The following is a 22574-nucleotide window of genomic DNA, read 5'->3' on the forward strand; positions in this document are numbered from 1 at the left end:
AACGACAAGAAAGGGTTAGATCAGGTGTTGTTATTCCTACAGAGTAGGAATAACCTTCAAGGAATGATCGGCCATCGGCCAATAGCTCCGAGTGCTATAAATATTGTACTTGCTGGCATTCAGCGACCTAGGTGTGCCAGCGAATTGCTGTCCTTAGATTTAATTTGACGCGTTACGTTTTGTATTTATGATAGTCATATATTATAGTATAGACGGGATGCGCCTACCCAATTCAGTTTAATATATGACAAGTGAACGGCTGGACCCAAAAAGCTAAGGGTGTATTTCCCAAGCTTATACCGTTCACGCTATTAGGTTAGCTCAGCTAAATAGGATATGGTTACTTAAACTGTTTCAGGCGCAGTAGCCCTTCGTGGCACGGACATTCGGTTTTATGCTTTAGGGCGACCGAATGGGGTGGTGGCAGGAGAAATGCCAGTAAACTTATTCCTACAGAGTATAAATATGTTTCACAAAATCTAATTAATTTACCTAATTCTTGTATTTGTGTTGTATTTTTTTATTATTGAACGAAAGTTTTTTTTATTGTTTTATTTTAATGATCGTAGTTTAAAAATTAAAACTTTAATTTTTATTACCCGTGAAGAGGCCCCCCACGGATTTTGTTAAATTTTATTTATGCTTATTTCAATTTTATATATTTTTTTATATTTGTGTTTTCTTTTTTTTTTTTAAATAAATTTTTTATTGTTAAGATTTTGACTGTAGTATTAGTTGTAAGCTTTTAGTGATATCTTAACTGTGGTATTAGCTTTAAGTTGTATTTATATATATTTTTTTAATATTTTAATTTTAATCTAACTAGTTTTTTATCTTTTTTCTCTGTGTGTGATACCAATTTTTAGTGATATTTTATATATGTTATCATTTTTAATTTAATTTGTTTTTTTCTTTATATAATTTAATTTTAATTTAGCTTTAGTTTTTACTTTTTTAATTTTTTTACCGTTACAATACGTTTTTTTTCGGGCGATGATAACGCGAAAGTGTTTTTCACTCTCCAGAAAAGAAAAGACGATTTATTAAAAATGAGAAGGAAGCGTAATAAGCCTTTTTTTGTAAAACGAAGTACAGTCTTATACAAATTAATATAAACAAAATTATATTTTCAAAAATAATCAAATTTCTTACATATAAAAAATGTACAGCATTTTTCAGTATTTAGTATGTCCTCCTCGCTCTTTAATACCATTTCAATTGTTTTAGGCATTGAACGTATAAGTTTTTTACATATTTCTTTAATTTCTTGATCGTGAAACCACAACTTTATCACAACACAAATTATCTTCTCTTTGGTATTGCATCCGTTTTTCTCAATCTTTTCTTCACAATTGTACAGAAATTTTCAATCAGGTTCAGATTTGATGAATTCCCAGGCCGGTCCAAACACTGAATCCTTTGTTGAGACGTGAAAAGCTTAACTTCCTTTCATGACTGGCAAGGGGCCAAATCATGTTGAAAAACATTTTTTTCGACTCTAAGTAAATCTGCAAGTTTTTGAAGTTCTGGTAGTGTTATTTTCTATTACTGGGATGTACTTTTCACTGTTAAACGTCCCAGAGATGGATACTAAAGTTTTATATCCAAAGTAACTGAAGGATCTCTAAAACATCTTTTTTAAAGGATGCTTTACAATTTTTTTGATATGTTTTGTCGAAACCCTTTCATCATCGTTTCTTCGCACATGTGATACGCTTTCGCCCTGAACTAGAAAATGACCCTCGTCAGAGAAAAAGACTTTTCTCCGTTTCAACACTGAAGTTTTTGTATTTTTTTGACCCAAAGAAGCCTTTTCTTCTTCATGGCGTCCGTAAGAAGTTTTTTCTTTTAGGTCTTCGTGCCTTGCGACCGCTTTCAAGAAATTTTCTACGTTTCTATCAATAGAATCGTAAATTTTCACACCGGCTTATTTTAAGTCTTTTTTAACTCAAAACTATTTTTGAGGACTAATCTTACTTATTGTACGTAAAATAGCATAATTTTTTAAAGGTGGTTTTACGTTTTCTTTCACAGCGACCTTTTCTTTGGGGTAAAATTGTATCTCTCTCAGGATTTTGTCTAATATCTTATTAACTACACATAGACTAATCGTACATTCTGCTGCGATCTGTCTTTTGCGTCATACGAGTACGTTCATCGAATGTTACTATCTTGCTTCTTTTCTTAGGAGTTAAATCCATATGAGTACTTTTCTAAATTTATTAACGTAATCACTACACTAAATCTAAATAAAATAAGTAAGGAATACACATACCTCTAAAAAAACAAACAAGAAATTTCAGGCAATACTTGAAATGGAGGGAAACACCTGTAATAACGTTTGGAATCAGTTTTACAACATGGCTAACTAAAAATTACCTCTTGTTCACATTAATTTTCACAAGATTGTATCATATTGAGTTATATGAAATCAGTTCCGTTGTCTGATGTGATGCGGGTGGATTATTTCTATTATTATTATTTTTTTTTTCTTAGCAAATATAAACGTAACGGTAAGTTCACGTATTTAATTTTCTAAATATCAGTTCATACGAATCATATTTATGGTGCCAAACAGTGATCTTATCTTTTTTGAGGGAGCCCCAAGAGCTGCCATTATATTTTAGACGGAAATATATACAAAATAAATATTTAATAATAACAAGCTTACAGCTTTATTAAATGGTTTAATTCAAGGGTTCTAGCGTTTTTTCCCTTTTAATGCACTCTTGCGCTGTTTACATAACGATTGAAATCCATAAAGTTATTAAATGTTTCATTAATAATTGATTTTATTTTGTTTGTTAACTAATTTTCGCAATTTAAGCATAGACTTTAGGCAAGACTTAATCATGATAAAATATGTAATGGTTAGATTAAATGAAAACTGCAGTCAGTATTATTAAACTTCGGTGATTTATTTCACAGGAATTTGATTATTAATACTGTATTTCTTACTTTCTACTGTTGTTTGTCCCAGGTATTTTAAAATCATTTTGACGTAAGAGTTTATATTTATCGTTTTGCTGTATCGTTAATTTTTTTTATAAAAGTAAAAGATATTATTTTGATTACTCCCGCAAAAAAAATAAATGAACGTTCACTGTTAGGTGGTTTTACTTCTTTATTGATTAATGAAGAGTATTTGAATACTCCTTAATTCATTTTAAATACTTATACAGTAGACTGACGTTTTCTATTTGTTTTTTCTATTTATTATTATAAAAATAAAAAAAAAAAAATAATAATAAACGTTTACCGATATGAATCATTTGCGTGTCTCACTTAATCGATTGCTCGTAGGCTATCGGTTAGCCGACACCATAAGTCATTTTATTTCTAGATGTGAAATTAATTTTAACTGAAAATATTTTTAACCACAAATGTTATTGAATTTTAATGAGTTCTTTCTTTCTATAATATTTCATTCATTAAACTAGTACATAACCAGTTTATGGTCGTCCTTATTAAAAAAAAAGTTTATTTTTAATAAAATATTATATTTAGCAATGAAAATTATTTTAATACTGAAAGTAGAGAAACAAAATTATTTTATCAGCAGCTGTTCGTAAAAAACGTATAATGATATAAAAAGTTTCTATTGAAAATAATAATTGTAAACAAGGATGCTAAAAAGAATTTTATGAATGATTTTCTATACGGTCTCATCATCTAATCCCTCGTAGTGAAGAACTGCCTGAATGGGGTTTACTGTTTGCAGATGATATATGCGGGTAATACAAGAAGCTGAAGATAACCTGCAGAAATCAGTTTATTCGCTGAATAAATTATGTAAGAGTATAATCTTACAATTTATGTTAGCAAAACAATGATTAAGGCATTCAGGGGTAAGTGTCCGGTTCGTTCATAGATATTACTGAACAATGTAGTGCTTGAACAAGTGTCTTGTTGCAATTATCTGGATGTGATATCGACCCACCAGATTGGTCTAGTGGTGAACTCGTCATCGCAGATCGGATGACTTCGAAGTCGAGAGTTCTAAGGTTCACGTCTAGTAAAGGAAGTTACTTTTGTACCGATTTGAATACTAGATCGTGGATACCGGTATTCTTCGGTGGTGGTTGGGTTTCAATTAACTACACATCTCAGGAACGGTCGACAAAAGACTGTACAAGACATTCGTACATATCATTCGCATTCATTCTCTGAAGAAATACCTTACGGTAGTTCCGGAGCCTAAAAAGACAAAGAGAGGGATGTGATATTTGGTTTGCTACGGACTTTGATGTATAAAGAAAGTAAATAAATTCAAAGCTGAACATTGAAAAACAGAGCTAGAAAAGATACATAGTTGAAATTATATAAGATTATTACCGCCCCAATTCTTTTTTATGGAAGCGAGTCGTGGGTTATTATACAAAAAAGAAAGTAAGATACAGGCAGGTGAGATTAGTTTCTAAGGAGGCTGAAGGGCGTCTTACTGTTGGATCAGGTACGGAGTGAAGAAATAAGAGCCGAATTGGTTAGCTTGATTGAAATAGTGCCAGATTACTGCAATCGATGAAAGCAACTTGGAAAGAATTTTTGATAATAGGATTCCCATACAAGTGAAAAATTAACAGCCACGCAGGAGATACATTAGGTCTTGTAAAAGATGGCAATAGTCCATTGTGAGTTCGGAACAGGCTTAATACAGGTTTCATCATGGTTCTAAGTAAATCCTGCGCCTTACTTGCGTTGTGGTTTGTCTCCAGCAATTATTTTCTCTTCCCAAACCTGAAGAAATAGGTCGCTGGGCAAATGTTCACTTTTCAAATGTTAGATTAAAGTTGAGGCAACTGTTTACATACTTCAGAAATTAACAAGCTTTTATTTGTAAACAAACCATACTGATATAAGTACACTCGAAGCATTTTATCTCGATTTCTAACGATACTTCAAGATCAGTCAATGAAAATATGTTTTGCGAATCGATGGTCATGCAACAGGACATTGTCTTTTTTATATTTTTTTTATGAAGCTAATAAAAATTATAAAATAGGTTGGACAAAATGTATTGCAGTATGTAGTGATGATGCGAAGACGATAACAGGAAAGAATTGTAGATTTCTAAAAAATTACGAGATCATCTTCCACTAAGAGCAGAACGGATGCATTGCTTCCTGCACATACATGCTCTTGTCACAAAATATGCCGGAGAATCTCAAACAAATTCATTTTATAAAGGCGTAAAAATGATTCATTTTATTAGTAGTCGACCGTTACAGAATAGGCTATTTGCTAAAATATGCGATGAAATTGGCGAAAAGAAAATTCTCTTCTTTTCCATGCTGAGATGGTTATCACGGGGGAAAGTGTTAACCCGGTTGATGGATTTGCGAGAATAATTAATAATATTTTTCTAGATTAAAAAATCGCTATTCTCATTGTTTTTTACAGAATAATGTGTATATTTTGTTGTTGGCTTACTCAGTTGATATATTCTCGCATTTAAACGACTTTAATATGAATTTACAAGGAAGTGATAAAAGCATTTTATTAACGATTAAGTTCATGCTTTCATTAAGAAGCTTCATATCTCTGGATTATTCGCCTACAAAATAAAAATTTTTATGTGTTTCCACTCACTTCCCTTTATACTGAGAAAAATTTTGATAAAGAAGATTATCACTATTATTCACCACAATTTGGATAGCATGAAGATGCATTTGCGCGAGCTAAATTTTCGTGGCAGAGTATTTCCCGGAAGATAAAAATGATTTCTCGAAAATATGGGTACTGAATCCATTTAATGAAAGCGTTATTGCAACCGCTAAGTTACCTGTTGAGATTCACGACTAGGTCATCGAAATGTCTGCCGATAAAACGTTACAACTACAATTCACATCTGAAGATTTAGATACGTTTGGCTTGCTCGTCGAACTGAATATGGAAATTTAGTCGCAGAAGCAATGAAAATATTAGTCCCTTTCACTACGTTTTACCACTGTAAAAAGGGGTTTTCCTCTATAGTTCCGCTAAAAACTAAATATGGGAATCGTCTTTAATCATTTGAAAACAATTTTATTTTGTGTGTTTCTAATATAGATCCAAGTATGGGGAAACGTTTAAATGAAAAACAAACGTAATCATCTCAATAATTTGTTTTCTTTACATGTGTACTTCTTTATAAATGTAAGTAAAATGTTTATAATAAATTTTTTTTTCCTCATAAAATGATTTTATTATTATTTACGTATTAAGTCGGGCGGCTTATTTCGCGAACCCCAGATTTGGAAACGCTGATCTAGACCAAAAAAATATATGTATGTGTGCGCGTGGTACGTACCTACGTGTCGCACTGCTTTTAACCTTATATTTCATGGTCAAACCGATTTTTTTCAAATTTGGCTCAAAATATTTCTATAAATAGGGTATTATATTAATTTTCTTAAAAATTCGTTAAGAAGGGGATATCGCGAAAAAACCAATTTCAATTTTCTTTAGAGAAAACTTTATTAAAACAAATATGTTGTTACCTGCAATACACACACACACACACACACACACACACACACACATATATACACACACACACACACACACACACACACATATATATATACACACACACACACACACACACTATCCTTGTTTAATTAGAGATTTCATGACTGCAAGATGACTCACAGAATCGAATGCCTTTTTAAAATCGATAAAGGCTAAACACAGCGGCATTTCGTACTCGTTGGCTCAACTAATGACTTCCCGAATGATGTGGATGTGGTCTATTGTGCTATATCTCCTCCGGAATTCTGCTTGTAATATATATATAAAATTCCAAAAATCAGACCCCACCTGTTAAAATTGAAAACGTGTTTTTTGTCCTTCCTAGAACTTCAGTAAGTTTTTATTTCACTCTCTACCCAGGAATCAGGGCGAAATCTTTCGCTACCGTTACTCGCTAACGGAGGGTTTCCAGACCCATATATATATATATATATATATATATATATATATATATATATGAATTTTTTCATTATTTTTGCTAGCAGAATGAGCTGAGCTCAGATAGCGCCGGTAACACTATGCGAATCAACTTGTATAATTAACTCTTTAAGTCCGCATCGAAGTGAATTCTAAGCCACATCTAATAAATCTCTCGATAAACCACAAAAACCACGTTCCAATGGACCAAAATAGATTAAATAGTTATTTAACTAAACCAAGACGTTAATTGAAAGAAGAAGTTAGAAAACCTCATTTAGAAAACTTTTAAATGAATATCCTGAAAATACGAGAAAAAATATTTTTGCAAGTAACATGTACTTTCGCGCGTGATCTTTTTGATTATTTTGCTACTATTATACATACCAGTTCGTGAGTTTTATAGCCTAATTGTTTACGTCGAGGTTATGGAACGTACTCTGCAATACGGTTTTATATTACAGCTTGTGGTTTACTTTTAAAGATAATCATATCTAAAGTGTTATTACTAATTCATGCAAATGATATGATGATATTAAAGATCTTTTCTTTTTTTTTTTTAGTATGACCTGAGGATTGAGTAATAAACGTGCAGCCTATTGCATTTACTTCATTCAGTATGCGGGAAGAAGACCTTGAAGTCGCCATCAAGGTAAGTACTAACAGCAGCGTCTTGTTTCACACCGTTACACACGGTCTATATAGCTTACATAGCGTGACCGGTGGCCGATTCACAGTACGAGTTGTATACCAGGATGAATGCCATCGGCAGCAGTTAATGATTTTATTGCTTTTCTGCCTGTACTTGTATTGTTCTTATTTCCTGCTGTATGGTTGAGAATATAATACGTAATTTTAAACTACTTTAAATCGCAATGGTTTTTTTTTCAACTGCAGATTGCAGGTACAAGCAAAATTCTGTTGTTGTTTTTTTTATTCGATGTTATTTTCATTCCTTGCTTTTACGGTCGTCATACATTCATTACCTAACCGAAATGTAAAGTTCCCCGTTAAACTTTTCTTAAGACTGTGTTAATATCGATCTAAAAACTTAGTATCATTAAAGAGAAGTTTTCTAATTTTTCAAATTAAACTTTGTAATCCTCGTTGATCAGCGATAAAAATGTTTAAATCTTTAATGGCAAATAGAATCAAATTTATTTCCTTAATATCTTTGATGATAGCCCTAAAACAGACTTTAAATCGTTATGAAAGAGTTAAATATATATATATATATATGTGCGTATGTTAAAATTAGAAGGAAGATTAAAGAAAAACAAACCAACATACTTGGCATTTATAGACCTAGAAAAGGCATTCGATAACGTAGACTGGAATAAAATGTTCAGCATTTAAAAAAAAATTAGGGTTCAAATACAGAGATAAAAGAACCATTGCTAACATTTACAGGAACCAAACAGCAACAGCAATAATTGAAGAACATAAGAAAGAAGCCGTAATATGAAAGGGAGTCCGACAAGGATGTTCCCTATCCCCGTTACTTTTTAATCTTTACGTAGAACTAGCAGTTAATGATGTTAAAGAACAATTTAGATCTGGAGTATCAGTACAAGGTGTAAAGATAAAGATGCTACGATGTGCTGATGATATAGTAATTCTAGCTGATGGTAAAAAGGATTTATAAGGAACAATGAACAATAAGGAACAAGGAACAATAACAAAACGAAAGTAATGAAACGTAGTAGAAATAACGAAGATGGGTCGCTGAATGTAAAAATAGGAGGAGAAAAGATTATGGAGGTAGAAGAATTACTAAAGATGGACGAAGCAGGAGCAATATAAAATGCTGAACAGCACAGGCGAAACGAGCTTTCAATCAGAAATATAATTCGTTTACATAAAAAGTTCATTTAAATGTCAGGAAAAGATTTTTGAAAGTATATGTTTGGAGTGTCGCTTTATATGGAAGTGAAACTTGGACGATCGGAATACCTAAGAAGAAAAGATTAGAAGCTTTTGAAATCTGGTGCTATAGGAGAATGTTAAAAATCAGACGGGTGGATAAAGTGACAAATGAAGAGGTGTTGCGGAAAATTGATGAAGAAAGAAGCATTTGGAAAAATATAGTTAAAAGAAGAGACTGACTTATAGGCCACATACTAAGGCAACCTGGAATAGTCGCTTTAATATTAAAGGGTCAGGTAGAAGGGAAATATTGTGCAGGCAAGCAACGTTTGGAATATATAAAACAAATTCTTAGGGATGTAGGATGTAGGGGATATACAGAAATGAAACGACTGGCAGTAGATAGGGAATCTTAGAGAGTTGCATCAAACCAGTCAAATGATTGAAGACAAAAACAAAAATATTCAAATAAATTTCATTCAATAACGATTAATAATTTTGTTTATTTTTACTTTCCCGGATACACTATATTAATCGGGTAAACTTTTGCACGTCGGGATTTTTGCAGGTCTTGACATTTCATGATCCACTGTAAATAAAAAAACACAATTGTAGGGTTCAAAAATTTTGGAAGAATTTATGTATTTCGGGTAGGTATGTATGTTGGCTTGTTTTTACTTTATATCTCCAGATCGGATAGACGGATTAGGATGAAATATCGCACAATAATTGTCATTTTTGTAGTGTCATTTTTTAGTACAAAGTCTTTAGGACTTTTGTCCTAAAGAAAAATTTTTTTTTTTTACTAAGACTTTTAGTAAAAATTACGTTCTTTTACTAATTAGATGATTCTGTTTCATTAATAAGTCGTTTTGATTATGTATTTGGGCGATTTCATTCAGGGATGGGAGGATACTAATATTAATTTATCTTTTTTTCGTTAGTTACCACTTTGCTTGATATTTTCAAACTGGATGTATAGATTGTTTTGAAATTCTACATAATAGCTACTGAATACGGGCGATTGATCCATTTAATTTTAGTTACAGTTGGTCAAGGACATAAGGAGGGGAAGTAGTAGTCCGTCAGGACGAAGCCCTCGGTAGCTAGGTTTGCAAAATTTCTTGGGACGAAGCCCTCGACATTTTACATGAAGGTTTGCGGCGACTTTTACGGCGAAATCGGCAAGCAAAAATGTTTGCTTTAATTACAAAAAAAAGGGGATTTTTTTTGCTGTAGCAAGAATTTCAGATTTTTTTATTTTACTGTCTGCTGATAACAAATTATTACTAATTTGTATTTGTTTTTGACGTGAAACGTCTTTAAAATTACACCGAAACATACGGATACCAGAACAGAAATTTGTAGCGTAACGAAAAGGTCTATATCGTCCTGCCTTGATAACTCCCTAACTATTAGTCTCAGAGACGTAAATGCGGTGTCATTTTATAACTTACATTGTCAGCTCACTGGCGAGCGGATTAGCGGGGAGAAAGCACAGTGCAGATCGGCCAAAAACTGGGGCTCTCACTCGACTCCATTCAGTGTAGCTCACGACTTAGAGGTGATAGCGCGGTGATTCGTGTGTTTGTATTTAGAGTTTGTCGAGATAGATCGATTTAAGTAATAAGTGTATTTTGAGCAATTTCTATGTGTAAAAAAGTACAAAAATTTAACATATCAACCTCAGCCTGCGCAAGCCAGCCGGAAATATAAATTATGTAAATCGTTGGAAAGGGAAGGTTATGGGCCACGCACAGGTACCCGGTATCCCGATGTCCGGTGCCGAGCAAGCGAGACGTGTTTCGTGAGAGTCGCAAAGCTGGCACGGCGCGTTCGGTGAACGACGCCGACGACGCGAGCACCTCTACCACTGATTATTATGCCTTACGTCTCTCTTCTCATTCCACAGACCGATTTTGAATAGAATTGTCGTTGAATGTTAGTCGAAATAAATATCATGTATCATTTAGGTTTTGTTTTATGTTAAAATTAAATTTAGTACGCAGTCAATGTCTCGATTTTATTTCAATCCGATACACTAAAAGTGACTGGCTGACGTACAGACTGACCAATTTATCTATAGAGTTGGTCAAAAGAAGAAACTAAAATTTTCCATTGGAGACTTTAAGTTTTGTTAAAATAAGTAAAATGGTGGCTCTGCCACTTAATCTACAGATAAGTTTGTCGGTATGTAGCTCGAAGGAACTTCATGCAAGGTCTGTAACGTTTCACGGTGAACCAACGGCCGTGCGCCCCGACACAACCCCACCTGATTTTTCATTCAAAGTTTTCCTTAGTTAGAAGACTGTCTTTGTTCGAAAACATAAAAATTCAGTATTTCCTATTAATTTTTTGTTCTTTTAATTTTAGTTAATATAATTTCCCGTGGTAGCAGAGTTTGTAATCCGTATGGGTATAGTGATAAAAGACGAAGCAAGTTTTCCTCTTGAACCGTATGAAAAAAATACTGTAATTTAGTCGAGTACTTTTATTTGATTTAATTTCAATCTTTTAATTAAAATATTTGTGGTTATTTTCTCTTTAAAATACTAACGTAAAATGACCGTAGCATAAATTATGAAAATCGATTATTTTTTCAAAAGACCTACATTGTTATACGTTGTTTTATACATATTTATATAACAAAAAACGAATTAAATACGGTAAATTTGTCAGTTATTACGCACTTAAAAACTCTTTATTTAATCTTCACTTAAAGACATTTGATGAACAAGTAAACCAAAATAAAATCGTTTTTTCAATGCCTTCAGTGTTCTGGAATTTTTTATTTCAAATTATGTAAAATTTTGTTAATCTTGTACGTTGTTGTAACATTTCAGTAATGCTTGGTGGTACTGCGTGGGATTGAGGATTACAGCGTTGTAACAGGATTTTAAAATATTACATCTATACAAAATACAATACTTGAAGATTTATATATTAATATAATTATCTTAATGACATAGAATTAGATACGTGAAAAATATTCTTATAATTAGAGATTTAGATTTGTGCACCGTTTGAAAAATTTTAATTTATCTTCAAAAAAAGAGCTTCAGTGTATCTTGTTGTTTTGATACTACCTCTCTGTATATATATATTTTATAAATATAATAAAATAAACACACACATTATATGCATTTTTTGCAGTTCACGCTTGCGTGATCGTGTAATTTGTTAGATGTATACGTAGGTATCAATTAAGTTCATTTATTAGTGCTTTTTCTTGTTTGGACATTCCAATCGTATATGCTTTTTTCTGTTTTACATTTCAACGTCTCTTATTTGCCACTTAAATTTTATTCTGTCTATAATCTATCTGTCTTTATGTTTACGATAACTTAATTGTTTTTTTCCTTTACTTTTTACCGGTTTTTTAAATAAATAATTGAAGAAAAATACCACGTTAACCTGCAAAAATAAGTGCATTGTTTTAATGCTTAATTCCATTTTCTTCGAGTAATTATAATGTATAATCTTATATTATCAGTTTATATTGAAATCCTTTAAAAAAGATACATATATATTTATATATATATATCCTTTAAAAAAATATATATATACCTAATGTGTTTTTCATGTAACCCTTATCAGGGAATAGTTTAAGTGTTGAAATATGAATTAGTATATTTCATCTAATAACTAGGTATGAAACGTTTTTCTTATACTAATCGCCATTTTTTTGTATATTAAATGGAGTCGTTCAGTTTCATTTCCTCCTTATTAATGATTAACATTATGAAACTCTTTTCTTTTTACTTATGTAAGCTATATAAATATGTTAATATAAGTTGAATTCTCCAGCTGTTTTATAATATATATTTTATCTTTAATACTACTGTTAATTAATTCAATTCAGTTAAAGATGTTGTTAAATTAAATCAGTTCAATAAAAGATGTATTAAAAATTAACCCGGTTCTGTTAAAAATGTGAATCTAAATAAAATACTTATATATAATACTACTTAAAATATAAATATTGTACATATAAATCGCAATTAACCTCGACAATGTGAAATAAGTTATTAATAATATAATGTTAAATTTGTTATGAGTTATATATAATAAAAATATAATTGATCACATTAAAAAAGAATTTATTGAAAGACATTATGATCAAGCGACAAAATTATGAATACTGGAAGGTGCATATTTAGGCAGTTATTCGAACAGTCGTTATATAAACATGTAAATTTGTAACAATTTTGCGTAACTTCATTGGTAGTAAATAAAGTTTTATTATATAAAAATCGACAATTAATTAACGAAATAAAAATGTATAGGTACACCAGCTTTTTAACGACGAATCGTTAACATTTTTAGCTTTTTGCTCTACTTTTATGAGTAATATTAACTGTAACCTAGGAAGCCAGACTAACTGTAACAACCTTTCCGCGTATTATAGTAGAAATCTGTTACGCAGTATCCGTAATATTTTATATAGTATTATTTTAAAAATCGTTTTTCAGAATTGTTGTACATTTAAGTGTTCTCTGATACCCTTGCAGAATAGTACTTTGCAACTTCTTTTCCAAAGAAAACAATTAATTTAAAAGTGTGTAGTTTTTTCTTAAAAAAAAACTACGTTCAATAAATTAAGATGAAATTGTAATATTTTTTAAAACGTTTTTCAGGATTAATGAAAAGTTTTGGTTTTTAGTTTTACTATCCTTAAACAGGGAAATTTCAATTAGAATAAAGTAATCATTAAATATAGATTGGATTGGCGCAAGATAAAGTGTTAAGTAGATGTGTAAGGTAGATAGTTCGAGACCGTAATTCTTCAAAGAATTTTTGTTTCCTATACATTTAATGTGCGTAAAATTCCAGTCTGGAGTTGTGGATTAATATATAAATTCTCATGTTTTTCTTTAAAACTTTTTTTTTTATCCTTATTAACCACCCCGGAGGTAACTGGCATCACCTTTCGGCATTACCTCAAGTTACACCCGTAGTGACGTGGAAGCAGTCTCCCCACTCTAGCTTGGTCATGCTCTCAGGCCCCCATCGGGGTCTTCCGTGTCTCCTCGAGACATTCGAACCTCCGCTTCTGGGTGGTCCCAATGCCTCTCCACAGGGAAGCTACCCACTCCGTTCCTAACCTAGCTGGTTCCAGACACGCATTCAGCGTGCCCTTCCCCATCTCGCGCCCTCTCATACCTTCAGGGTCCTTCATGTTATCATCAGAAGCAGCCCGACCATCCAGCTCTTGCGTGCTGGTGAGCCCGACTGTCCTAAACAAAAAGGCTGCTTGCCTGTCCCTAGTCGTCACCACGATTCGTATTTTTCCCCCCAAAATAACAAATCACATCCCTTATTTTACACGTACATTAATTCTGCTAGAAGTTTAATTTCACACACCAAGTAACAAAAGTTGAGACCCGTTGGAAAGTCGCGTCCCAAACACCTCCATTACGTTTTGTGACTGTCCCAAGACCATTCCAGGTGACAGACCGTACTACACTTAATGAAAACCCAATAACGAAAATTCTTAACCTAGATGTACACAATGACTAAACCTAAGAAACTTGCGTGCCCCTTCATGCCTTCGATCCTCCCCCGGAACCTCCCATCGGGTGACATTCCTGGCTCACATATGAACCGGATGCCACTACATTTAACACAAATGCACACGAAGCAATGCAAAAAATTACATATTACCAATAACATATTAGACGAATAGCAAATCCTAAAATTACGAAATTATCCTAAGAGTGTCAACTTAGAAATTTTCTTCTTCCACCAACTGTGGATTAAGCGCTCGCTAGGTTTTCACAGCTGTATCACACTATCTACTTTCTAGGTCTTCCTAAATACCTTGCTACATAGAAAATATACTCACAGAATGTAATGTAGTGCTAGTCTTGAATTTGTTTTACGTATCGTTTTCTGCACTTGAAAATACAACTACTGTAAAATGGCTTCTTTCATTACTAGTTAGTTCGTATTGTCACAGTTTCTTACGCGATCTTTCTTCTGAAAGTCGGTAGTTTGAAACCTAGGCGAAAAAATTATTAAGTAATTAACGCTACCAGCTAAAGAAAAATATTAATTCTGTTTTCCAGCTGTTTTCTACGCTGAATTTTAATTATCCAAAGCCTGTTTAAGGTTAATATAAAAAAAAACTAAAATAAAAATTGATTACAGGAGCAGAAATTTTCGATCGATAAAATAAGTATAATTTTTCCGTGAAACGATATTTTTATGAAAATATTAAAAAGTTCGGGTTTTCTTAAGCGAAAGATTTGGAGAATTCGAGTTTTTCACTATTTCTTCTTATTTATCTTTAATATTTATTTTACTTTTTTTATGTTTGAAAATTCTTCTCGTTTACTTGCCATCTTTTATTCAGTTTTGCGGTTTAAACTCTGATATAGTCTTGTGTCTTGCTTAATTACATTTTTCTAATTACAAGTTTGTAGTTGCTTTTTAGATATGAAACGGGCAAAGTTTAATGATATACAACTGTATTGTTAGTTAAGTTTAACGAAAACGTTTGATTTATCAATTTTCCGAATTGATATTCATATTGAAGCTTTACCGAAGAGTTTTAATAGAGGTGTAATGTATTTATATGTTTGTCCCATCGTAGCAGCTCAACGGCCTAACTGAGTTAGATCTATGATCCCCTGTTGGAATCCTTACGTTACCGGGAGTGGTCATAGGCTATATATATATATATATATATATATACTCAGAGTGTTTGTAAAATGGTGGGCGCGGGGCTGGTTATACTTTTTCGAATTCTACTTGTAAAACTAAACAAAAACTATCCTTATGAAAAATGGTAATTTCTCCTTCGTTCTCTCACTGTCCGCCATATCTATGAGGTGAATGTCACACGGGGCTCTGCGATGGAGCCGAGTGGGAGTAGGAGGTCTGTCCGTCTCTCCCTAGTGGACCAGACCGGAATCCATAATTTAACCTGAGTCTGGAGTTTGATTTAAATTCAGATGAGTTCACTAAGGGAACTAGGACTAAATTTTTCGTTGTTGCGATGAACATGTCAAACATCATGGCGATGATGAACAACATGGTGGTATGTTTTGTTCTTTTTGCCTCGAATTACGAGAAATCACAAAATTGGCTCAGAATAAATAGAACTAGGCGCGGGATACTCTAAGAATTTATTGCACGACTGCCCAAAAAGGAATGTAGTGTATTTAGGGTGTGTGTTTGTTCCACCGTAGCAGCTCAACCACTTAACCGATTTAGATGTATGACTCCGCGTTGGAATCCTTACGTTACCGAGAGTGTCATAGGCTACTGATATATATATATATATGTATATATGTATATATATATATAAATGTTTAATAAACTATATAATAATATAATAATGTTTGATAAATATTTAATATACTTAAAAAATTGAAAACCATATATATATATATATACTATACAAAATTGTTACACGCACGCTCTTTAATTATTCTATATTAAAGAGCAATATTTGTCAGCAATTTTTTTTTTTTGGCAGTCATGTTTTGTAATTTTGAATATTTATCTTAAAATATTTTTTAGTATTTTTAATATTTAAATTGTTTTATATTAAGATTACATAGCCGATTATAATAGGATGCAAGCCGTAGTAGTACCGTTTGGTGGTCGGACAGACCACCCTTAAGACGATATTGTTAATTGAGTTCCAAAGATCAAAGCATACTGGCAACACGAATACTGTTACCCTTTACAAACTAACTATAGTCAATGATTAACTACCTACTCCCCGAAAATTGAAACAACGAAAAGAAATCAAGGAATGAGTTTCGCCGTACAGTCAATTCGATCTTTTTTTCGTTAAATATCGATCGGATATGATGAAAGAAGGAGGAATATAATAACGACAAAGTAAAGTACAAGAAAAAAAAATCCTTAATGGCTGAGGTTAATTGAAAATTATAACGTGTACGTTGAGTAATCTTAAATTTTATTACGGCTAATTTTCCGAGTAAATATTATTGAAATATTAAAAGAAAAAAGAAAGTAAAACGTTCAGGAATTATTTTATTTTCCCACAGTATAATTGGAGATTCTCTAAAAGTACTTATAAGAGAAAGTGATAAATGTCTTATGGGATGAAATATTCTTTAAGATCTCATGACACGATAGTTAAGATTATTGCTATCAGCTCTTATATATTTTCACTTAATTTTTATAATAATATATTCAAATAATAAACATAATTTTAGTATGAATATGATGTCTACTTTTTCTAACCTGTATATGATATATCACGTTTTGCTGAAGAATCCGTGTAATTTATTTTATACTCTTTGTATAAAATTATTATAATATGTATGTGAAACTGATAGATTATATATTCTCAGTTGTGCTCTTTAAATGTTCTAACTTTATTACTAAAAGTGAAATGTATTGTATTCGTACGTAATCAATAATTCTAAAATTGATCTTATTTTATGATAAAAATTTTGTTATAAAAACCGTAATAGCTAATAGATAAATAAATCTCTCTGGTACTGTAGAAAATTTATCTGTAACATCACGAATGGTTGGCAGAATAAAATATATCGTTTTACTATAAGTAATAGTCAATATATATTTATATAGTCCTTTAATTATAGGTAAAAATTTCGTTATTAGTTCTACCATGTTTTTCTCAGTATTTTGAATATGTTATTTTTATTACCATTATATTTCAGAAGGGGTCTGCTTGAACAAGTTGTACTTAAATACTTTCACATACCAAATTTGGGATTGATGAGCGAGTTGTTCTTTTACGAACAATCTACCTATTTTTCGTTTCCCTTTAATTTCTTTAACAGAAAAATCAATTGCAGAATATTTTAAACTGGTCAACATATAGAAAAGTAATGAGACTGACTTTTACTTACCAAAATTTTTATTTTTTTCATCCCCTTCAAAATAGTTCCCTTGGGCACCTATACACCGGCGGAGTCGTTGTTCCCATTCCTCGTAGCAGCGCTGGAAGGCTTCAACTTGTAGGACTTTTAACTGGTCGGTCACAGTCTTCTGAATGTTCTCCACAGTTCCAAAATGATGTCCTTTTAAGACATGTTTTAATTTCGGGGAAAGGAAAAAGTCAGAAGGACTCAAATCAGGCGAATAGGGGGGTTAAGTAACCGTAGGAATGCGTTTTGAGGTCAAAAATTCCCTGGTAGTAATGGCCGTGTGACACAGGGCATTATCATGATGAAGCATCCACTTGTCTGCAATGTCTGGTCTCACGCAAATCACTCTTTTCCTGAGACTTTCAAGGACACCTTTGTAAAACACTTGGTTGACAGTTTGTCCTGGAGGAACAAATTCTTTATGCAAGATACCTCTACCGTCAAAAAAGCAAATCGGCACGGTTTTGATCTTCGATTAGCTCATTCGACATTTTTTCGGTCGAGGAGATGACGGAGTGTGCCATTCTACGCTTTGCCGCTTTGTTTCAGGATCATATTCAAATATCCAGGATTCATCATCTGTGATCACACGATTGAAGAATTCTTGGTCATTGTCAATCCTCTAAAGAAGATCAACGCACACGTTTCTTCGATTGTCCTTCTGTTCCGTTGTGAGGTTTTCCGACACCGATTTCGCACGTCCAAATCGCGTTTGTCAAAATTTGATGTACGCTGAAAGTATTTAAATTTAACTGTTCAATCATCATCCTTATTGTTAAACGACGGTCTGATCTCACAAGAACGCTCACACGCTCAACGTTTTCGTCAGATTTTGAAGTTGAAGGTCTCCCTGAGTGAGGTTGATCTTCAACGTGTTCTCGGCCTTCCAAAAATGATTTGTGCCAGCGGAAAACTTGTGCTCTTGATAAGCAATGTTCACCATAGGCCTGTTTCAACTTTTCAAAGGTCACACTCGCGGTTTCCCCAAGTTTAACACAAAACTTGATTGCACAATGTTGCTCTAAATTGCGATGCTCCATTTTCGTAACACACAACAAAAACACTAATGGATGGAAAAAAGCTAACGGATGAACTGAAGGAATTGCATCGGGAGAAGGATGCAGATATCTTGCTAAACTCACAAGGAATAACCCAAGTAAAATCATTTCAAAATACGATCTACGAAGGACCGGAACGCTATCCCCAACTCCGTTCACCTTAAAATAAAAACAAATATGTAACTACCACTAAAATTTAAATAATTACACTCAGCAGCAAGGGACCGATGGCCAGGCTCTACGATTGGTAGTGGGAAAAAATGTCCCCCAATACCCTCGTGTTCCATTCCGGTCTTCGCTAGATCTATGTTGAGGATGCCGTAAGTAGAGAGACAGGGATTATCAGGGCTTATAATGGAGAAAAAAGTTACCTACATATCAGTATAAGCTGTATAGTTATTTTAATTTTAATGAATCTGACTTTTAAAATTGAAATTTGTCAATTTTTTCCGGTCCTGAGCATTTTCATTCATTTTTATAGTTTCTTGTTTTCTAATGTTTGTGATCACCCCGATTCTTCTGCTTCGTCTTGTTATTTTCCTTTTTTTTATTTTTCCTTCAACGACTCTTCGCTGAATAAAATATATCTACGTAGCGTATGCTCCAACCAAGATGTTTGTCCCTTCATGAACACCTTCATCAAATTCTGCTTCTCTTCTAATCTTCTCAATATTTCCTTATTTCTCATGGCCGAAATTCCTGTCTGATAAATTTGGGTTCCTAATTTCGGCTAAAATACAATTTATTAATAATCGAAATCATTATTTTTGTTATTATTGATATAATAAGATGAGATGTCTGATAGGTTGAAAAGCTGTAATTTTATATCCCATTATCTCTTTTTCCTTCCTAAGTTGAAGGCAGTCTATATGTGCATGTTTCACAACAGAATAAAGTAAAGTAAAAATGAAAGTTACATTAAGCCAGTAAATAAGTTTAACAAACAGGAAGGAATATGTAAAAAAAAAAAATAGAAGTTTTTTTGTTAAATAATTTTTTTTTTAGTTTTAGAGAATATTTAAATGTCATTTCCAATTCTTATCAAAGTGGAGATGATATTCAGCCCTCCACGGGAAAAATTTTTCAGTCTGTTCACCACAGATATTGATTTATATTATTTCATAACATTCCACTATGAACTACGTTATTTTTTTTAACTAATTCACTTTTTTAGTTCCTTCTCTTCTACATCTCCTTCATCATTTCTCGGTATTTTTATTTGTCCAAGTATACTTTTACAGTTTTTGTTTTTTCTGGAAACCTGTGACGTTTTGGAATTTTTTTCTCAGTGGTAAACATTCTTTGATGTCTTGTGTTATTTTTCGTACTTACAAGGAAGTACGAAAAATAAAATAACTTTATTTTTCAAAGATGTGGACTTTAATTATTTTTTCTCTGATCCAGGTGTTATTGGTTTTTCAATTTTTAAGAGTGTTTAAATAGCCTATTAGGGTTCATTCTTTGAAGATAGCGACCGTTGAAGACGGTTCTTTTTTATCTGAGTACATCCGATATTTTTTCTATGTTCATTATTGTGTCTTTTTCTGTACTCCGCTACACCTTTTATGGACCCCTAGGATTTTTCTGGAATATTCTTCATTCTTCCGTTTGTCGATTAGAAAATTATTGTTAAATTTCAGACATTCAAACTGCATGTAGAGCATGCGGACGACGAGTTTAGTGTAATGTCTTAGTTTAGCGTTCATTGATATCTACTTTGTATTTTAGCTATTATTAGTTAATCGGTGGAATTTTTCCACTTTATTTTTCAAAGATGTGGACTTTAATTATCTCTTTAGATATTGGCATTTTCCGGTTTTTTTTAATTCTACCGTACGCGGTCATTCGTTTTTTTTTTTTCTAGCTGATTTAATGTTCTCAGAAATTCTGTTTTCTCGAAGGAGATCTTCACTCCCGTCTTTTCCGCTCCTTATTTTAGTAAGGTTATTTGCTTTATTGAATATTTGCTTCAGTGATAGTCAATTTACGGACGATAGACAGAGTATGATTTGTTGTTTATCATATATATCCCAGTTTTTTCGCTAATTTTGTATTTTTTCGTTCTTTTATATTTTTTCCCAGTTCAGAGGTAAAAAGGACAAGTGAGAACCCATCACCTTGTTTTATCTCAATCGTTATCTCTAATGGTTTTTGAGATTTTGTTAATATTTATCTATGAGTTCTTTTTTTAGCGGAAAAATTTAGAAATGAGCTACTGCACCCGGTCATGTTTATAGGTATAACTTTTTTCGTCCGTGAAAATCTTAACCTTTTGACGAAACTTGGTGGATTGATATAAACCTATTGGAAATAGACCCCTATTGATTTTCAACCGAAACGGTTCACAGGAACCGGAGTTAGAAGCAAAAAACTGGGTTTTTGGGTACGTTTTCAAGGTTTATTAAAGTTTTTGTTGTATAATTTATATTTATATTCTAAACTTTGAAATTGATTTGAATTTTATCATTTTTCCCAACGAAAACTAAACTTATATGGTGTTCAACAATCAGGACAGCACTCTAAATAAATAAATTTTTTGAAGTAAAATTAACTGTTATTGTAATAATCTTTATGTTTTGTTTTAAATAATTAGAATTTCTCTCCTAAAAAGTTTTTTTAGTTTGAAGTTTAATCTATTTTTTACATTTATGCATATTTTTCGGTTCAGATGCGCAGTGAGTTGGCAGAGAAACCATTTATAACGTAGATTGTCATTAGTGTATTATATTTACAAAAAATTTATACCAAAAAAATTAGTTATTCAGTTATCTTTTTTTCATTATTATTGGAAGTTTTTATAACAGTGTAACTTGATAACTTACTTATTTCAGGATTATATTTTATCATAACCTACTTTATGTCCTGTCCAGTTACAGTTTGGCAGATGGTCTTTTAGACGCACCGTTACTGAGCCCATGATATTAATTGAACTCAACGGCAAATAACACGCTTTGGAGGGTTTTTTCCAACCCTTTTTTCCTCACGAATAACATTATTCCTTCTTTATGTATAATGAAAACTTAAACAAGGAAATAACTTTTATTTTTTCAACTGTCTTTCATACAGGACCGATTGTTTCTATTATTTTAAAAATGTCTTCTACTTTAGTGCATCTGCTCTCTATGTTCCAGGGTCTGATGCTTTGGTTAGGTATAGAAATTCGTGGTAGTTAAAAAATTTGTTACCAGCTGACATTGTATTTGAAATGTGATTTACAACATTATTTGAAATGTGATTTGCACGAAGGGATAAATCTGACGAGTACTTTTGATGTTCTAGTACATTATTAAATCAACCTCGAATTTTTTATTAAAATTTGTTTTTTTTTATAGTGATGAGAAAAAGATTTTCTTATGTGGGAGATTGATAGTCCGAGAGACCCGCCCGAATAAATTTAACTCTTAACTACTCCTCGATGTTGTTCCCATATAGTTAACGGACAAGATAGCAGCTTACTCGTAACTTGTAAGAAGAAATTCTTAATCACATTAATTTCTCTGGTAACCAGATATATATATATATATATATATATATATATATATATATATATATATATATAAAAAATATTTACTTCTACCTAAGAAATGCGTTCTTTATTATTGATATCTGAGGACCATAAATCGAATTATATGTGAATATTTGTATAATAATGTCGCGCGTTTGGGGTTCGACAAAGATATTGATTTACTAACAAATAAAAAAAATTATTATAAATACAATTTATTACCCTCAGATTATATAAAATAAATAATAATAATAAATACATATAACATTCAAATAAGAAAACAAATCCACCGGGTTGGTCTACTGATGAACTCGTCATCGAAAATCAGCTGATTTTGAAATC

General features: G+C 32.1%; 1 protein-coding gene across 3 annotated transcripts in view; it reads left to right on the forward strand.

Moving 5' to 3' along the window:
* Rab23 (RAS oncogene family member Rab23) overlaps window positions 1-22574 on the forward strand; it is a 331158-nt gene that overhangs the window by 33700 nt on the left and 274884 nt on the right. For all 3 annotated transcript variants that reach the window (XM_075358833.1, XM_075358831.1, XM_075358834.1), the window contains one exon: window positions 7491-7579. In XM_075358833.1, the coding sequence (XP_075214948.1) occupies window positions 7547-7579 (33 nt within the window). In that variant the 5' untranslated portion in view covers window positions 7491-7546. The remainder of the gene's footprint in view (window positions 1-7490; window positions 7580-22574) is intronic.

This window comes from Lycorma delicatula, chromosome 3 (genome assembly GCF_047948215.1).
Source record: "Lycorma delicatula isolate Av1 chromosome 3, ASM4794821v1, whole genome shotgun sequence".
NCBI classification, from domain to species: Eukaryota; Metazoa; Arthropoda; class Insecta; order Hemiptera; family Fulgoridae; genus Lycorma; species Lycorma delicatula.